This window comes from Bufo bufo, chromosome 5 (assembly GCF_905171765.1).
Source record: "Bufo bufo chromosome 5, aBufBuf1.1, whole genome shotgun sequence".
Taxonomy (NCBI): domain Eukaryota; kingdom Metazoa; phylum Chordata; class Amphibia; order Anura; family Bufonidae; genus Bufo; species Bufo bufo.
The window spans coordinates 58,440,945-58,460,259 of record NC_053393.1 but is presented as its reverse complement, the minus strand read 5'-3'; the positions used below and the strand labels follow the sequence as shown (position 1 = coordinate 58,460,259).

The following is a 19,315-nucleotide window of genomic DNA, read 5'->3' as shown; positions in this document are numbered from 1 at the left end:
GCACATGCGTAGTGCGCTCTCCTTCACTTTCGGGGCTCTCCGTTCTCGATATAGGTGCGGATCACAGCGGTGGGACCCGCACCTATAAGACAATGGGGGCATATCCTAGCGATATGCCCCCATTGTCTGAGATGAGAAAACCCCTTTAAGATATGGACTCTGTGGTGGCCAATCCATGTGTGAAAATGATGTCTCATGCTCCCTGAACCACTCTTTCACAATTTGAGCCTGATGAATCCTGGCATTGTCATCTTGGAATATGCCCGTGCCATCAGGGAAGAAAAAATCCATTGATTGAATTACCTGGTCATTCAGTATGTTCAGGTAGTCAGCTGACCTCATTCTTGGAGCACATACTGTTGCTGAACCTAGACCTGACCAAATGCAGCAACCCCAGATCATAGCACTGCCCCCACAGGCTTGTACAGTAGGCACTAGGCATGATGGGTGCATCACTTCATCTGCCTCTCTTCTTACCCTGATGCGCCCATCACTCTGGAACAGGGTAAATCTGGACTCATCAGACTAAATGACCTTCTTCCATTGCTTCAGAGTCCAATCTTTATGCTCCCTAGCAAATTGAAGCCTTTTTTTCTGGTTTGCCTCACTGATTAGTGGTTTTCTTACGTCTACACAGCTGTTCAGTCCCAATCCCTTGAGTTCCCTTCACATTGTGTGTGTGGAAATGCTCTTACTTTCACTATTAAACATAGCCCTGAGTTCTACTGTTGTTTTTCTTCGATTTGATTTTACCAAACGTTTAAGTGATCGCCGATTGTTCAGGATTCTTTTCCTGTCACATTTCTTCCTCGAATACGATGGGTCCCCACTATCCTTCCAGTTTTTAATAATTCTAAACCCAATTTTAGTAGTTTCTGTAATCTCCTTAGATGTTTTCTCTGCTTGATGCATGCCAATGATTTGACCCTTCTCAAACAGACTAACATCTTTTCCATGACCACGAGATGTGTCTTTCGAAATGTTTGTTTAAGAAATGAGAAGCAACTCATTGCACCAGTTGAGGTTAAATTACTTGTTGCCAGCTGAAAGATAATCGCCCATGCAGTAATTATCCAATAGTAGGCTCAGAACTATTTGCTTGGTAAATCCAGGTGGCGACTTTATTTTTGTACAGGCAGTGTATATATATATATATATATATAGATGACACTAAGCCTTGTTTAACACTGCCGTTTTGAGATCCAATAGGCCATTCCAGCAGACAATAGCCTGCTACATCTCTCTGCATTCTGGCATTGCTAGAAGCTACCCCATCTCTGTCCAACCCCATTCACTATAATGGGGACCGGAGGAGATCCAGCCACAACCTGTGCAGAGTTTTTCATCCAGCTGATTTGCCGTGTTGTGGCCAGATCTCCACCTGTCCCCGGGTGTTTGGTAGCGTCTGGCAGTGCCGTATCCAGACATCTCCAGCAGGCTGCTCCCTAAACTAGCCTAAGATGAAGTTCACATCATCGCTAATGATTTTAATTGTCCTGCTCTATTATATGAGAAGAACTAGAAAAACAATGTGCCAGATCCAGCATATAACTAAATATAAAGGTGCTAGACAGACCTCTTTGACTATTACTGGGGTCTGTCAGGTGTCTATTCGAAAGTCTGTCAGTTTATGGTACAAAATACCCCTTGCATGCAGGATTTATTTTGTAAAATATTTTTGATGGAATCTGCGACGGTGACACCAAACAGAGCATTCGATGCAGATTTGAACACAGCCTCATAATAATAGGAAACATATGCAATCCAAATATTTCCTAATATGTTTATATGAGTGTTTAACACCTAGATACTTGAGCTATTAGCTGTTTTTTCTGTTCTGATATTTAGAAAATGTGTCTGGAAAGATAAAAGATGTTGCACATTCTTTGCTACTCACTAATTAACTGAAAGATTGAAGTCACAATTAATAATATTATGTTTTCAGCTTTCATTGTAAATGAGAAAGCTACAATGTTCAACATAAAGTATCTCATCTATCTCATCTACACTGAAGAAGTGTCTAGTAGAAGTATAAATGTTCTCACAAATATCTGCTGTATCCAAAGATCTTATGTTAAAAATGTTAAATAATTTTTTGTAGCGGTCCCAAGGACAAGTGCCACTCAATGTAGTTCCGTACCAGAACCTCGCTTTGGAAAAAGAATGGGGAACGAGTTTGCTGTCGGATCTGTGGTTTTCTTCGAGTGCAACCCAGGATACATCCTCCATGGTTCAGTGGCCATTAGATGTGATTCCGTTCCGAATGCACTGGCTCAGTGGAATGACACTTTACCAACATGTGTCGGTAAGTATCTAAAAATACAGTATCTACTGAGCAGGATGCATTGACCTGAAACTTTTATTATCAGATAAAGTCTATTCAAACAGTAAATCAAACAAGAAAGCTTTTTAAGTAAGAAGAAAGTATAAAAAATTGTTTCACTAGGGGTCTGCATAGAAGAACATTCAGTCTATTGTCTGTTCTTCGTTGACTTCTCCTTTGAGTCAACCTACAACTGATCTAAAATGACCTTCTTTTTATCTTGCAACATTCTGTGATACGTGTAATAATGTTTGACATAGGGTTAATATAAAAAACGATAAAGACTGGAGATGAGATGTTACGTTCTGTGAAATATCAATCCCTATTCATTTGAGGACTTCTGAGATAATTACACGCAAGTCCTTTCATGAAGAATCATCTTCCAATATTATAACTAAAATGTCATTTTAGTGAATTTTCCCTCATATCTTTTCCCTGATTGTAGATTAAACCCATGACTTTATTATATTGCGGGTGTCACAATTACTGCATTTAATAAGGAAAAGGAAATTTATTTTATAATGTGTCAAAACTCATTAGCAGAGATGTTCGTTTCTGTCTGGCAACAGATTTTCAAGAATCCGTATGTAAAAATAATATTGCTAAGGAAACAACGAATCTGAGAAGATCAGATTATGTAACTGTAAACATGTATATAAAGTATATATATATATATATATATATAAAAAAGAAAGAATCCAAGGCAGCACACAGATTTCCGTGAAAAAAAGGGTGTTTATTGACCCATATGTGGACAGCAACGTTTCAGCTCTCTCAATGGAGCCTTTGTCAAGCCATAATGTTCAGTTCAAAATCAGGTGCTTATAAAGCATACAAATTTACAACAATCTCATTAGATAATTACAAGTCAATTATAACAAAAGATATAAAACGTTCCGGTGAACATAAAATCAAAAGAGTGAAATTGTGTGCAGTGTATTCAAACACTGTACTGTATACAAAACAGTGTCACAAGTAATAATTAAACACATCGATGTACATGATTGTGATACATACATATAATAAAGCGATCATCGTGATCAGGTGTCCCTCTCTGTGCTAATCAAACATCATACAAACAATAAAATCATTTACTTGTTTCCTAATGGATATCCCATGTGCATCGGAAGAACGCAGGACCCGTTCGGCGTCCGGAACTCGGCATTGCGCATGCGCGATACAAGTTTCATCACGCGAGATGTTCTGGGTGAGCAAAGAACGGCGGCCCACAACCAAGATGGCCGCACGGCAACACAAGCAAACTGGGCATGCTCATTCCCCACAGTGGGCGGGTTATCAAACACCAAACATCATAGTCATGTGAGAAGTCACATGATCCTCTCACTCGGTACAGGACCTGTCAAACTTTGTTTATACAGCTACTTCACCGTAGCGCAGGGGGTCAAGCGGTCTAGTTCAAATCAGTGACCACATCACTTCCACATATTGCCGCCTCGTCCCCAAATTATATTAACTATCAGGTCCATCTACCATCTGCATTCACACTTAGTCTCTCCAAGCGAGCGACCTCAATATGAAACATCAATCAGAGGCAGCACAATGTAGAGGGTATGATGAACAAAGGGGTGACCATAAGGTGACTCCCTGTCCCAGGATCCTTAACAGGAGAGCCAAGATAACGCAGTCACTCAATACATACGGTCACCATCACCACTCTGTGTGTTATACGGAAATTCGCTGCCACAGAACGCCTGCGTCACCAAGCCCCACCCACAGGTGCGGGTCCCCGGTATCCGCTCCACCACAGTGCGATGATCAGAAAACTCGTGTCGATGTAAAGAAGCCGTTCCAGTCCTGCCGTCCTCCAGTGCTCAAACATATAATCCACTATAGGATACAATATCAATATCATCTACAAGAAATAAATATAAAAACAATATTAGTTATTGGCTTAGGTTATAGCCTGCACCTGCTGACATATTGTGTGCTGCTCATCTATTTTTTATTTCATATATATATATATATATATATATATATATATATAGTAAGAAGGTACCTGGAATCATCGTGGATGAAAGGTATGTGTCACCAAGGTTCCTGGCCTTGGTGAATTAAGAGCCGGTATTTTATGTGTCAGCAGCAGCTATTGCTAATTGATGCCTTGAGAGTTAGCATGGTTGTCATAGCTGATCCGGGACGGCTATTACTGGGAGTAGTCAAAGTGCTGGGTGGGTGATGCTGGGTGGGTGACTACTCCCCACATTCCAGGCCGGGTTTTGCCAGGTATAAAAACCAGCCAGCACTGCCAGGTGTGTGGATTTACCTCCCTCTGACAGTGGAGCTCAGGAGTCTGCGTGCTGTGAACTGAGGGCTATGATGGGATTTGAGGTTTAGGTCTGGCTGGAGGACTCAGGCCCCTCTAAAGGCAAACAGGCCATCTATGGACTTGATGAGACTGAACTGCTAAAAGGGTGTTAATTAACACCCAGGGGAAAAGGTGACTTTTATTGTTTATGGACTTTCCTTGTGTGTGAACAAACACCAAGCCACCTGCGTTTTGTGATACACCTTATCTGCATTTTGTTATACACTAGTGATAATTGAGCATGCTCGGCCGAACACCTGTTCGGCTCGAGCATCTCAATGCTCGGCACATGGAAGTATTCGGCCGAATACTGCATGTGCTCGAGCCTCCGCCCCGCACGTTTCTTGGCTGCTACGCAGCCAATAAACATGCCTACAAGTACTGCCCTCACTGTAATGCCGTAGCCATGTTGGCTGATGGCAATGCAGTGATTTACTGTCCGGAACGCATCATTGGGTGCTATATATAGCACCCGATGATGCATGTTCAGCTCATTCTTAGTCAGGGAGAGCTGTGCTGAGGAAGGGACAGGCACTGTAGGGAGTGATTTAAGAATATTATTACCACCAAAACTTTTCAGAGACCAAAAAGTCCTTTTAACCCATTAAGGACACATGACGTACCGGTACGGCATGTTTCCCGAGTCCTTAAGGACACATGACGTACAGGTACATCACGTGTTGTTCCGATCACTGCCGCCCGCCCGGCGGTGATCGGAACAAGGTGCCTGCTCAAATCATTGAGCAGGCACCTCGGTTAAATGCACGGGGGGTCCCGTGCCCCCCCTGTGTCGGCGATCGCAGCAAACCGCAGGTCAATTCAGACCTGCGGTTTGCTGCGCTTTCTGCAGTTTCTGATCCCCGCGGTCCCTGACGGCGGGGATCAGTAACTTAAAAATGCCCAAAATATAGATTTTCACTCCCCCTGTACCCCTGAGTGATTTTATGGCGGCGGGTGTTGCAAGGGGGGGGGGTTTGCGGGCGGTGCAGGAGGCGGTCGGTGCGGCAGGCGGGATTGCGATCCCCCGCCCGCCTATTCTTGAATATTCATTGGTGTACAGTGGTTATACCAGAGTGTCAGCACATTGCTGACACTCTGGTATAAACGGCTGACATCTGTGCTGTGATGTCAGCCGTTTAACCCTTTCCATACCGCGGTATGGAAGAGCAGAGGTTAACAGTCAGGGAACTCCCTCCCTCTCCCATCGGGGGGCTGCTGTGCCTTTGCAGCCCCCAGACAGGATGGGGTCACAGAGGGAGGCAGCCCCCCTCCTTACCCTTTCCCGTCTGCTCAGTTGTTCCCATGGCAACTTGTCACGAGGGTATCAAGAGCCACGTCTGACTCCGTTATACCCGGGGTCAGGAAGTCGCAGCGGGTGGCTGCGCGCTCTATATCTAAAGATCACGTTGTTTCTTAGTGATTGTTTTCTGTGTTTGCCTTGCTATCCTTTTTGTCTCACTCAGGGATCCGTAGCTTCTCCTCCTCAGCTGTTTCTTGTCTGCCACTCCCAACCTCCTTATATTCTCCCCTCACACTTCTCTAGTTGCCAGTTATAGAGCTTCCTGCCTGGACATCTATACTGACCCACTGGAGTTGTGTATCCTGGTTGTCGTTCCAGAGTGCTACCCTCCGGATCCCTGTTGGGCTTATTGTTGTCTCCTGTTGTCGCCCTCCTGGGATTATATGTTGAGTCTGTGTTGTCTGTCCTCCCCTTGGTGTTTTCCCTTAGAGCTAGTGGTGCGGACTAGTGTTCCCACCGCCCTGTTCACTATCTAGGGCTCAGCTCAGGGAAAGCCAGGGCTTTAGGCACGTGATCGGCGTACGGGTGAGGAACCCGTCTAGGGACGTCAGGGCAGCCAGGTGCCAGCCGCAAGGTGAGTCAGGGGTCACCACCTTCCCTCTCACTTGGGCAGGGCCTTCCTCGTTCCCTCCCTCTGTGTCACGTAAGTGATAGTCACGCCGGCCGTGATATTATAACTGGCCTTTACTTTTTGAGAAAAAAATAAATAAATAAATTGTATTTGTTGGTTTTTTTTCTCTACTTAGAATCCAATATGGATCCTATTGATGCCTTGGCAGAACAGCTTCAAGGCCTGTCTTTGGAGGTGGCAGGATTGAAGGCGTCTGTTCTCCAACAACAGCAGCAAATGCAGCAGACCGCACCCCCAGCGGTTGCTATGGGTAACCAGGTTGTTACAGAACCCAAGGTTGCTCTTCCTGACAGATTTTCTGGGGGAAGGGACAAATTTGCGAAGTTCCGTGAGGCCTGCAAATTATATTTTAAGTTGCGCCCTTACTCCTCAGGTAATGAAGAACAGCGGGTAGGGATTGTCATTTCCCTGCTTCAGGGGGATCCGCAATCCTGGGCGTTCTCGTTACCCCCTGGTTCTCAGGCTCTTCGGTCAGTGGAGGGATTTTTTGGGGCTTTGGGTCTCATATATGATGACCCTGACCGAGTCGCCCTGGCTGAGTCGAAGTTACGGAGACTCCTACAGGGAGATCGGTCAGCAGAGGAATATTGCTCAGAGTTCCGTAGGTGGGCTACGGATACTCAGTGGAACGACCCGGCTCTCAGGAGTCAGTTCTGCTCTGGGTTGTCTGAAAGGGTTAAGGATGCACTGGCGCTGTATGAGACCCCCCTTTCCCTTGATGCTGTTATGTCCCTCTCTATCAGAATAGATAGACGTCTTAGGGAGAGATCGAAAGTTCCTGAGCAATTGGTTACCGCTCCCAATCAACAGTCAGCCTGTACTGACTTAGATGAGCCTATGCAGCTAGGCGGAACTTCTCGTCAGGTCCGTCCTCCCGAGGTTCGCCGTAGGGGGGGGGCTTGTTTTTTCTGTGGGGGGAAGGGTCATTTCATTAATGTCTGTCCCTCCTTTCTCAAGAACAAAAGACCGTCGGAAAACTACTAACCCTGGGCTGTGCGGAGGATGTCAGCCGGGGATTATACGTTTCCTCCATACGAACATCTCAATTTGTGTTACCAGCGGTCAATGTTTTTGGTGTTAAGACGGAGTCTATTTCTTTTTTTCTAGACAGTGGAGCAGGGGTAAACTTGATTGATGCCCATTTTGCCCGCACTATGGGTTTGTCTCTCTGTACGCTGCAGAGACCTATTCCCGTATTCGCTATAGATTCTGCTCCTCTGTCTCAGAGAAACCTCACCCACATTGTTCATAATTTACACCTTCGGGTAGGGGACCACCATAATGAGTGTCTTTCATGTTACGCTCTGGAGGGCCTTTCCTCTCCGGTGGTATTGGGTCTTCCCTGGTTGGTAGCGCACAATCCAGTGGTGGATTGGCAGGCCAGGGAGATATTGGAGTGGAGTGAGCATTGCAGAGAGAATTGCTTAAATAACAATTGCTTAATCGCCTCCATAGCTCCCCTACCTACATTTATTTCGGACTTTGAGGACGTTTTTTCTGAAAAGGGTTGTCAGAAGCTACCACCTCATCGTCCTTATGATTGCCCGGTAATCCTGATTCCCGGGGCAAAATTACCCAAGTCCAGGTTGTATAATCTTTCGGGTCCCGAGAGACAAGCCATGAAAGATTATATCTCCGAGAGCCTGGCTAAGGGACACATCAGACCCTCTTCTTCACCCGTGGCTGCAGGGTTTTTCTTTGTTAAAAAGAAAGATGGGGGCCTGCGTCCTTGCTTAGATTTTCGTGAGTTAAACCAGATAACCATCCGTGACCCATACCCTCTTCCTCTCATTCCTGACCTTTTTAATCAGATTGCGGGTGCTAAGTGGTTCTCCAAACTTGATCTTAGGGGGGCCTACAATCTGATTCGTATCAAGGAAGGGGATGAGTGGAAGACAGCTTTTAACACCCCTGAGGGGCATTATGAAAATCTAGTTATGCCTTTCGGTCTGACCAATGCCCCTGCTGTCTTCCAACATTTCGTTAATGATATTTTTAGTCATCTCATCGGCAGGTTTGTAGTCATATACCTAGATGATATCTTAATTTATACGGCTGATCTGAAAACACATGAGGTGCATGTCAGGCAAGTACTGCAGGTCCTACGGACGAATAAATTATATGCGAAAATTGAAAAATGTGTCTTCGCCGTTCAGGAATTACAGTTCCTGGGATATTTATTATCTGCTTCAGGTTTCCGCATGGATCCTGGGAAGGTCCAGGCAATTTTAGATTGGGATCTTCCTGAGAACCTTAAGGCCCTACAACGGTTTTTGGGTTTCGCTAATTTCTATAGAAAGTTCATTAAAAATTATTCAGTGATCGTTAAACCCCTTACCGACATGACTAGGAAGGGGACGGATTTTTCCAAATGGTCTGACGCTGCTAAAGATGCATTTTCCTCTCTAAAGGAGAGGTTTACCTCGGCACCTGTTCTAATTCAACCTGATGTCTCCCAGCCTTTTATTGTCGAGGTAGATGCGTCAGAGGTGGGAGTGGGAGCTGTATTGTCTCAGGGTCCGTCTCCTGGCAAATGGCGTCCTTGCGCTTTCATTTCCAAAAAATTTTCTTCTGCAGAGAAGAATTATGATATTGGAAATAGGGAACTGTTGGCGATTAAACTGGCGCTTGAAGAGTGGCGTCACTTCTTAGAGGGAGCAATCCACCGCGTCACGGTGATTACGGATCACAAAAACCTTCTGTACCTAGAATCGGCTCAGCGTCTCACCCCTAGACAAGCTAGGTGGTCGCTATTCTTTACCAGATTTAACTTTGTTATCACCTATCGTCCTGGGGCAAAAAATACCAAGGCAGACGCGTTATCTCGTAGTTTCCCTGGAGGGGGTAATGTTAGTGATCCGGTACCTATTTTACAAAGAGGAGTGGTTGTCTCTGCTGTACACTCTGTTCTAGAGGGAAAGGTGTTAGAGGCTCAGGGGGACGCCCCGGCCTCTTGCCCCTCAGAGAAATTGTTTGTACCGTTAAACCTGCGTCTTGAATTATTAAAAGAACATCATAATTCGGCACTTGCTGGACACCCGGGTAGTAAAGCAACTTTGGAGCTTTTATCTCGTCGTTTTTGGTGGCCAAGGTTGCGTCAGGATGTAATGGATTTCGTGTCTACTTGTTCTACTTGTGCACGCGCGAAAGTCTCTCATACATGTCCAGCAGGGTCTTTATTGCCACTTTTCATCCCCAATAGGCCATGGACACATCTGTCAATGGATTTCATCACTGACTTACCGTTGTCGGCGGGTAAAACAGTTATCTTGGTAGTAGTAGACAGGTTTAGCAAAATGGTACACTTTATTGCGCTACCCGCACTTCCTAATGCTAAAACTCTTGCTCAGGTGTTTATCAGTGAAATCGTGAAGCTTCACGGGGTCCCTTCCGATGTGGTTTCGGATCGGGGAACCCAGTTTATTTCTAAGTTTTGGAAAGCTTTTTGTTCCCGTTTGGGGGTTCACTTGTCCTTTTCCTCAGCTTTCCATCCTCAGTCGAATGGACAGACTGAGCGTACCAACCAAAACCTGGAAACATACTTAAGGTGTTTTGTGTCTGAAAACCAAGAGTTGTGGTCATCATATTTACCGTTAGCTGAGTTTGCCATAAATAATCATTATCAGGAGTCCACTGGCAAGTCACCATTCCTTGGTGCATACGGTTTTCATCCCCAATTTTGTACTTTCAAAGAGGGGGGGTCTTCTGGGGTTCTCGAAGAGGAAAGGTTTTCTTCATCTCTTTCATCGGTATGGCAGAAGGTGCAAGTTAACTTGAAAAAGATGAGTGGTAAATATAAATGCATGGCCGATAAGAAACGGTCACCAGGTCCGGACCTAGGAGTGAATGACTATGTGTGGTTGTCTACTAGGAATATTAAATTGAAGGTTCCTTCTTGGAAACTGGGCCCTAGGTTCATTGGTCCCTATAAAATAGTAGCCGTCATTAACCCTGTGGCTTTTCGCCTGGAGCTACCTCAGACTTTTAAGATCCATAACGTCTTCCATAAATCGTTACTCAAGAAGTATGTTCCACCTCTAGAACCATCACCGCTGCCACCTCTTCCTGTTATTGTGGCTGGTAATCTGGAGTTTCAAATAGCCAGAATTGTGGATTCTCGTCGGGTCCGCCGCTCTCTTCAGTATCTGGTGCATTGGAGGGGTTACGGTCCCGAGGAAAGAATGTGGGTTCCAGCGTCAGAGGTAAACGCCAACAGGTTAATTCAGGCTTTCCATGCCTCTCATCCGGAGAGACCTGGTCATGAGTGTCCGGAGGCCCCTCGTGAAAGGGGGGGTACTGTCACGAGGGTATCAAGAGCCACGTCTGACTCCGTTATACCCGGGGTCAGGAAGTCGCAGCGGGTGGCTGCGCGCTCTATATCTAAAGATCACGTTGTTTCTTAGTGATTGTTTTCTGTGTTTGCCTTGCTATCCTTTTTGTGTCACTCAGGGATCCGTAGCTTCTCCTCCTCAGCTGTTTCTTGTCTGCCACTCCCAACCTCCTTATATTCTCCCCTCACACTTCTCTAGTTGCCAGTTATAGAGCTTCCTGCCTGGACATCTATACTGACCCACTGGAGTTGTGTATCCTGGTTGTCGTTCCAGAGTGCTACCCTCCGGATCCCTGTTGGGCTTATTGTTGTCTCCTGTTGTCGCCCTCCTGGGATTATATGTTGAGTCTGTGTTGTCTGTCCTCCCCTTGGTGTTTTCCCTTAGAGCTAGTGGTGCGGACTAGTGTTCCCACCGCCCTGTTCACTATCTAGGGCTCAGCTCAGGGAAAGCCAGGGCTTTAGGCACGTGATCGGCGTACGGGTGAGGAACCCGTCTAGGGACGTCAGGGCAGCCAGGTGCCAGCCGCAAGGTGAGTCAGGGGTCACCACCTTCCCTCTCACTTGGGCAGGGCCTTCCTCGTTCCCTCCCTCTGTGTCACGTAAGTGATAGTCACGCCGGCCGTGATACAACTCTTCTGAAAGCACAGGCGGTCAAGGGCTGCAAAAGCGCCTTGAGGCGATTTAGTTCGCAATTGTAGTGCTATATAAGTTATTCATTCATTCAACAGGACGCCTTCTCAGGCATCCTGCTGTCCATGGTTCTGAACAGATCTGTGCTAAAGGCATAGATCTGTTCAAACAAAGTGTAAGTAAAATACAGTACAATACACTATATAGTGTACTGTACTGTATTATACAGACATCAGACCCACTGGATCTTCAAGAACCAAGTGGGTCTGGGTCAAAAAAATGTAAAAAAAAGTGAAAAAAGTAAAGTAAAAAAAAAAACATTTATCACTGAATAAAAAAAATAAAAATAAAATACACTTCACATATTAGATATCGCCGCATCCGTAACGACCTGATCTATAAAACAGTCATGTTACTTTCCCCGCACAATGAATGCCATAAAAATAAAAAAATAAAAACTATGAGTAAATAGAATTTTTGCCCACCTTACTTCCCAAAAAAGGTTATAAAAGTGATCAAAAAAGTTGCATGTACGCCAAAATAGTACCAATCAAACCGTCATCTCATCCCGCAAAAATCATACCCTACCCAAGATAATCGCCCAAAAACTGAAAAAACTATGGCTCTTAGACTATGGAAACACTAAAACATGATTTTTTCGTTTCAAAAATGAAATCATTGCGTAAAACTTACATAAATAAAAAAAAGTATACATATTAGATATCGCCGCGTCTGTATCGACCGGCTCTATAAAAATATCACATGACCTAACCCCTCAGGTGACCACCATAAAAAAATAAAAACGGTGTAAAAAAAGCCATTTTTTGTCATCTTAAGTCACAAAAAGTGTAATAGCAAGCGATCAAAAAGTCATATGCACCCCAAAATAGTGCCAATCAAACTGTCATCTCATCCCACAAAAAATGAGACCCTACCTAAGATAATCGCCCAAAAACTGAAAAAAACTATGGCTCTCAAACTATGGAGACACTAAAACATGATATTTTTTGTTTCAAAAATGAAATCATTGTGTAAAACTTACATAAATAAAAAAAAAAATATACATATTAGGTATCGCCGCGTCCGTGACAACCTGCTCTATACAAATACCACATGATCTAACCTGTCAGATGAATGTTGTAAATAACAAAAAAAATGGTGCCAAAAAAGCTATTTCTTTTTACCTTGCCTCACAAAAACTGTAATATAGAGCAACCAAAAATCATATGTACCCTAAACTAGTACCAACAAAACTGCCACCCTATCCCATAGTTTCTAAAATGGGGTCACTTTTTTGGAGTTTATACTCTAGGGGTGCATCAGGGGGGCTTCAAATGGGACATGGTGTCAAAAAAAACAGTCCAGCAAAATCTGCCTTCCAAAAACCATATGGCATTCCTTTCCTTCTGCGCCCTGCCGTGTGCCCGTACAGCAGTTTACGACCACATATGGGGTGTTTCTGTAAACTACAGAATCAGGGCCATAAATAATGAGTTTTGTTTGGCTGTTAACCCTTGCTTTGTAACTGGAAACAAATTATTAAAATGGAAAATCTGCCAAAAAAGTGAAATTTTGAAATTGTATCTCTATTTTCCATTAAATCTTGTGCAACACCTAAAGGGTTAACTAAGTTTGTAAAATCAGTTTTGAATACCTTGAGGGGTGTAGTTTCTTAGATGGGGTCACTTTTATAGAGTTTCTACTCTAGGGGTGCATCAGGGGGCTTCAAATGGGACATGGTGTAAAAAAAAACAGTCCAGCAAAACCTGCCTTCCAAAAACCGTATGGCATTCCTTTCCTTCTGCGCCCTGCTGTGTGCCCGTACAGTGGTTTACGACCACATATGGGGTGTTTCTGTAGTTTAGTTTAAAAAATGGATTAAAATGGGAAAATTTGCCCAAAAATCTAAATTCTGAAATTTTATCACCATTTGCCATTAACTCTTGTGGAACACCTAAAGGGTTATCAACGTTTGTAAAATCAGTTTTGAATACCTTGAGGGGTTTAGTTTCTATAATGGGGTCATTTTTGGGTGGTTTCTATTATGTGAGCCTCACAAAGTGACTTCAGACCTGAACTGGTCCCTAAAAAGTGGGTTTTTGAAAATTTCAAGATTTTTTTTACTTCATTTTACCAGTGTCATGAAGTACAATATGTGACGAAAAAACTATCTCAGAATGGCCTGGATAAGTCAAAGTGTTTTAAAGTTATCACCACTTAAAGTGACACTGGTCAGATTTGCAAAAAATGGCCTGGTCCTTAAGGTGAAATAAGGCTGTGTCCCTAAGGGGTTAAGGACTATTGTGTGTGGCAGCAATCTCTATTTTTAGCGCAACCTACGCTAAATAGCTAATACTTTACAGACCCAAAAGTCCTTCTAATGACTATTGTGTGTGGGAGCAATATCAATATTTTGCGCATCCTGCGCTAAATAGCGTACAATAGTTAGGCCACTGCAGACAGAGACATTAGCTGCGCCACATCTCCAGTGTAAAGTGTGCGTATCCCAAAAAAATCTGTGACATTCAGTGTAATTTTTCCATAGACGGTGTCCGCTGTGGACAGTGAAATTAGCTGCGCCACATCTCCAGTGTAAAGTGTGCAGATCCAAAAGATATCTGACATCCAGTGTACTTTTTCCGTAGACGGTGTCCGCTGCGGACAGTGACATTAGCTGCGCCACATCTCCCGTGTAGTGATGAGCGGCAGGGACAATATTTGAATTTGCGATATTTCGTGAATATTTGGTAGAATATTTGTCATATATTCGCAAATTCGAGAATTTGCAAATATGGTCTCGATTGCGAAAATTGGCAATGTAATATGAGCGTAATGCGCACGCAATACAGGCGTGGGTCACTATAGCTACATTTTTCAAGCTGCTAGAAGTTTCCTGAGACTGAAAATGGTTGGCACGGCAGAACATTACAATAGCTTTATTTGTGTTAGGTGCTTACGGTAGTACAGAGAAGAGCCCTGGGAAGCAGGGAAAGAAATGCAGTCGGTTGTGGTGTGCCGAAACCGAGGACGAGGTAGGCCTAAGAAAGAAGAGGGCCCACCCAAGGAAAAGACATAAAAGAAATGAGTTGTAAATGAGTGGAGTGGTGGGAGGGACAAAGCTCAGACCTCAGACGGTGCAGGAGCCAGGTAAGGGGGGTGCCCTAAATAGGCTGGAGGCGGACCTCAGCCCCTCCCACAAATCCAGGCAAATGCCTTAATACTTGTGTTAGGTGCTTACGGTAGTACAGAGAAGAGCCCTGGGAAGCAGGGAAAGAAATGCAGTCGGTTGTGGTGTGCCGAAACCGAGGACGAGGTAGGCCTAAGAAAGAAGAGGGCAAAAAATGGAAATAAACCAGTTTATTTGTAACCAATAAAACATGTAAACAGCTCAACCCGACATGCTTTGGAAAGCCACCCTTAACTCTTGCGCTGGATTGGGAATGTATCGTGCGTAAGCGGACGACTTCCAGCGTCCCAATTTCTTGATAACATGGGCAGGGATGTTGGCACTGGAGGCCGTGGATGCAGCTCCGATGCGAAAGGAGTGCCCCGAGTAGTTGGCCGCGTCAAGGCCCAGTTGGGTGAGAAATGACCTGACATGGATCATGAAGGTGGTCGTGGTGAGCACCGATCCATGAAGTTGAAGTAGCGGTTGAGAGGGTAGGAACCTGTGAAGCTGACTGTATGTGTCCAGCACCCTCACCGGACACCATTTGTTGTGCGTGGGGTAATATGAGATGTTGACAGGTGAACGCTGACTACTCTTGGAGTGAGGTAAGGTCAGGACGTAGTGATCCAGGTGTTTAGATAAGTGGGAGACAAGAAGACAAGATGAGGTTTGGGATGCGGAGGTGGTAGTGAATTCCCCGGGCCTCAGGAACCCGTAGAAGGCCAAGTAAATAGCAGCTTTGATGACCGCGTTGGTATTTGTATCAAAAGGCGTGGCGTCCAGCAGGTCGGATAATGCCTTGAAAACATGACTGTTGATGGGCAGCCTTTGGGCTGGACGTGCGGGTTCCGTCTTCTGAATGCCTCTGAGTATTGTTTTGATTTGGTGGGAGGCCATGAAGCTGGTGTAGTTAGGGTGCAAGATTAGCATATGATGTTGAATGCCAGTAAGATACAGTTTGATGGTGTTGTATGACATTTTTAGTTTGAGGTGGCAAAAGGAAGCAAATCCCAAAACAGACGTCATGATGAAAGGGTGCGTGATGTTGTGTTCTACCAGGAATCTGTTGAATAGCGTGAATGCTCTGTTGTATGCTCTATGTGTATTGACTGATAGTGAAAAATGGGACAAAGACTGGCTATGCCGCATGATGGCCTCTAGTCCAGAATGAGTTGCTGAAATGACGGGGTGCTGGAGGCAGTGGGTGATGCTGATGGGAGATCCTGATGAAAAGCCTGAAATTTGAAGCGAGATAAATTGTCAGCAGCCGAATTGCACACCCCTGGGACATGGAAACAATGCAGGAAAAAATTGTTGCAGGCGGCCAGCCAAGTAAGTCTTCGCATGAACCTCATGATTGTGAGGGATTTGGAACGACCTTTATTTATAATCTGGCAGGTTGCTTGGTTGTCCGAGTAGCAGCGGACCGCCAGATTTGCCCATAAATGACCCCACGCCACGGCAGCCGCTACGATGGGATAGATCTCAAAAAGCGCTGAGGTAGTGGAGAATCCTTCCAGACCCTGGACCTCAGGAGGCCAGCTGCCCCACAGCCAATCGTCCCCAAATATGGCCGCAAAGCCTGTGGTAGATGCCGCATCTGACCAGATAGAGGGGGAAGAGTCCGACAGCTGAGGGAGAAACAAGCTCCTACCATTCCAGGTGGACAGAAATCTCCTCCACATACCCAGATCCGCCGCAGCGTGGGCATCCAGGGACAATCTGTGCGAGTCGTGTAGGAACAAGGGGAAGAGGTGCAGAAGCCGTGAAATAAACGAGCGACCCTGGGGTATGATGCGCATGGCAAAGTTCAGGGAGCCCAGCAGGGACTGTAGTTCTCTGCGGTTGCAGGTGCCGAGTTGAAGATAGCCGTCTATGTGGGTGAGGATGTCCTGGATCTTCCCGGACGGCAAACTGGCTTGCATTGAAGCTGAATCCAACTGGATACCCAGGAAGGTGATGATCGTGTCCGGCCCCTCTGTCTTCTTGGTGGAGAGGGGGACCCCCAGTTCCTTGAACAGCTTGATGGTGGCTCTGAGGCTGGAAGGAGGGGAAGTGTTCTCTTCCACCAATAGGAAGTCATCAAGGTAATGTAAAACCAGCGGGCACCTTGCTATATTCAATAGCAACCAGCATAATGCTTCCGCAAACACGTCGAAGATGGCCGGGCTGCTTTTGGACCCGAAGGTCAATCGGGAGAAAAAATAATAATCCCCAGACCACTTGATGCCATGCAGGTGCCACAGTGTAGGGTGAATCGGAAGTAATTTGAAGGCGTTGGCGATGTCGGTTTTGCTGAGCCATGCCCCCACCCCTGCTTGACTGATGGCCGTGATGGCGTGATCTATGGTGGTATACTGCAGAGAGAATTCCTCCGAGGGAATGAGGGAGTTGAGACTGGGGTTGCCCGTCCCGTGAGGTGCCGATAGGTCGATGATGAGCCTCTGTTTCTGGGAAGATTTCCCAGTGACGACGCCAATGGGGTTGGTGCGCCATGTGGCGAATGGGGGAGTTTTGAAAGGACCTAGCACAAAACCCTCTGTTACCTCTTGGGCTATGAGGGCGTCAATGGCGGTGGGGTTGTGTAGAGCGGATAAAAGATTGGGACATTCCAGGGTGCCTGTTGGCATATACAGGATGCCCGTGTGAAATCCTTCTGTCAATCCTGAAACGAGGAAATCTGATAGATGCCTGGAGGGGTGTTGCGACATGAGCGCGGTAAAAACTGGCATGTTGATAGTCGTTAGATACGGTTTGGTAAACATTTTATTTGGACACATGGACTTGGCATGTGCCCGGAAACATTTGGTGCATATGTGTAACAATTTACATCCGTTATAATTACAGGACCCCTCATTGAAATTATTGCAAATCATCGATTTGCCTAGAAATTTGATCGGCCGACCCAGTTTGTCCCGGGCCAGTCTCTCCGGGACCCCGGAGGGACCAGCTGCCTGGGAGGGGCCCTGTCTGACCGACGTGTTCGGGCAGAAATTGGTGGTGTGGGCCGTGGAGGAGCAGTGCGCACAGGCTGGGGTCCTAAGGCCTGCGAAGTGGCGACAAAAAATGACCGTGTCGATCCTCGCCCAGTTGGAGCGGACTCCGTACTGGGAGAAAGCCCCTGCCACCTTTGCCGAAAAAGACCTGTGATAGTCATAAAACGCTGACCCTCCGTATTTGTTGCCCAAATCCACCAGTTTGTGTAAGTAGAGGTCGAATTCCTCCCTTCTGTTGGGGTAGACCGCACAGATGACCTTTCTGTAGATTCCGAAGGCCAACACGAATTCGGGAATGGTCAATTTCCTATTGAGCCGGGCATCCCTGGACTTGACCACAACTGACACCTCGTCATAGGCGTACGTCGTGTTTTCGACCACGTCCTGGGAGGCAATCAGAAGGGAGGCCAGGTTTATATCCTTACCTTCCAGGATATCCCGTTTCAAGTGCTCAGGAATCATATGCGCCGGGTTGACTTCCCGGTCCTCCATGCTAGTGGATGGTGTGACCACCGGCAAACCGACCGGTGCCGGTGATGCCGCCGGTGGCGGACCCGCCAAGGAGAGGGTCGTGGTGACCGTTTCCAGCCTCTCCAGCCTGGCGTTGATTGTTGACATGGATGTCATCAGAGAGGCCAGCATGGCATGGATGTCCCCGGTGCCGGACTGGCTGGGTCCTTGCCCCGCATCGCTAGTATCGGTTGAAGCGCGTAACAGCCGGAACAGCTCCGCTTTCCTAGCCGTGGCGGGGAAGGGAACATGCCGTTTCCTCAACTCCGCCGTGATGCGAGGAATTGTCCAGGACCGGATGGACGCTGGACTGGCTAGATCGTCTCCCGAAGTGGCAGTGACAGATCTAGCAGGGGTGCCAGGTAGGGAGAAGTTTCCCAACCCATCCAGCGACATACTACAATAAAAAAGTTGATTAATTTGAGGCCATGCAGGATCGTGCTGGCTAGCTAGGCCAAATGGCGAAAAATTACACTTGCATGGTGACAGATGAGGCCCTGCTAATTGCCAAGCGGCTTTGAGAGGCTCTACCTATGATTTGGCGCGAGGGGGTAATGAGGCCACTCGTGGTAGTGGCAGGAGCGTTGGCCTCTCGGTGACTGTAAGACAGGACTAGGGGAAGGGAGTGACAGGTGAGGCCCTCTCTATGCAACATGCGAGGCGGCTTACTAACGAGGTGGCGCGTTGGGCAGGTGCCTCCGTACGTTTGAGGCGGGGTGTCGGCCTCGCGGGACCACTAACTGTCGGCGAAGCCAAGAAAGGGGGGGGGTTACCTAGTGGGATGATCGTGCCCCTAAAGCCAGCACGCTGACCCTAACGGGACCATCCGAAATGTAAGGAAGATTTTGGTAAATGAGCAGGTGAACGTACCTGGTACCAAGAAAAATTCTCCGGATACACGGTAGTGTAAAACAGTATAGGTTGACCGCCTAAAAAATAAGGGGGAGGGTAAACATGACATAGCGTGATGAAAAGCGTAAATGCATGTGGTACATATGTATGACCGGGAGGATCATGGCGGTTACACATGAAATGATAGCTTGCGCCTGATGTGAACGAGACCAGTGCGTGCCGTGGCCATGGGCTGGCGGAAAGTGTGC

General features: G+C 46.3%; 1 protein-coding gene across 1 annotated transcript in view; it reads left to right on the top strand.

The window, feature by feature from the left end:
* The window catches only part of CSMD3 (CUB and Sushi multiple domains 3), a 1,177,406-nt gene that overhangs the window by 727,293 nt on the left and 430,798 nt on the right, over positions 1-19,315 (top strand). The window contains exon 32 of the mRNA XM_040431881.1: positions 2,102-2,305. Coding sequence (XP_040287815.1) covers positions 2,102-2,305 — 204 coding nt within the window. The remainder of the gene's footprint in view (positions 1-2,101; positions 2,306-19,315) is intronic.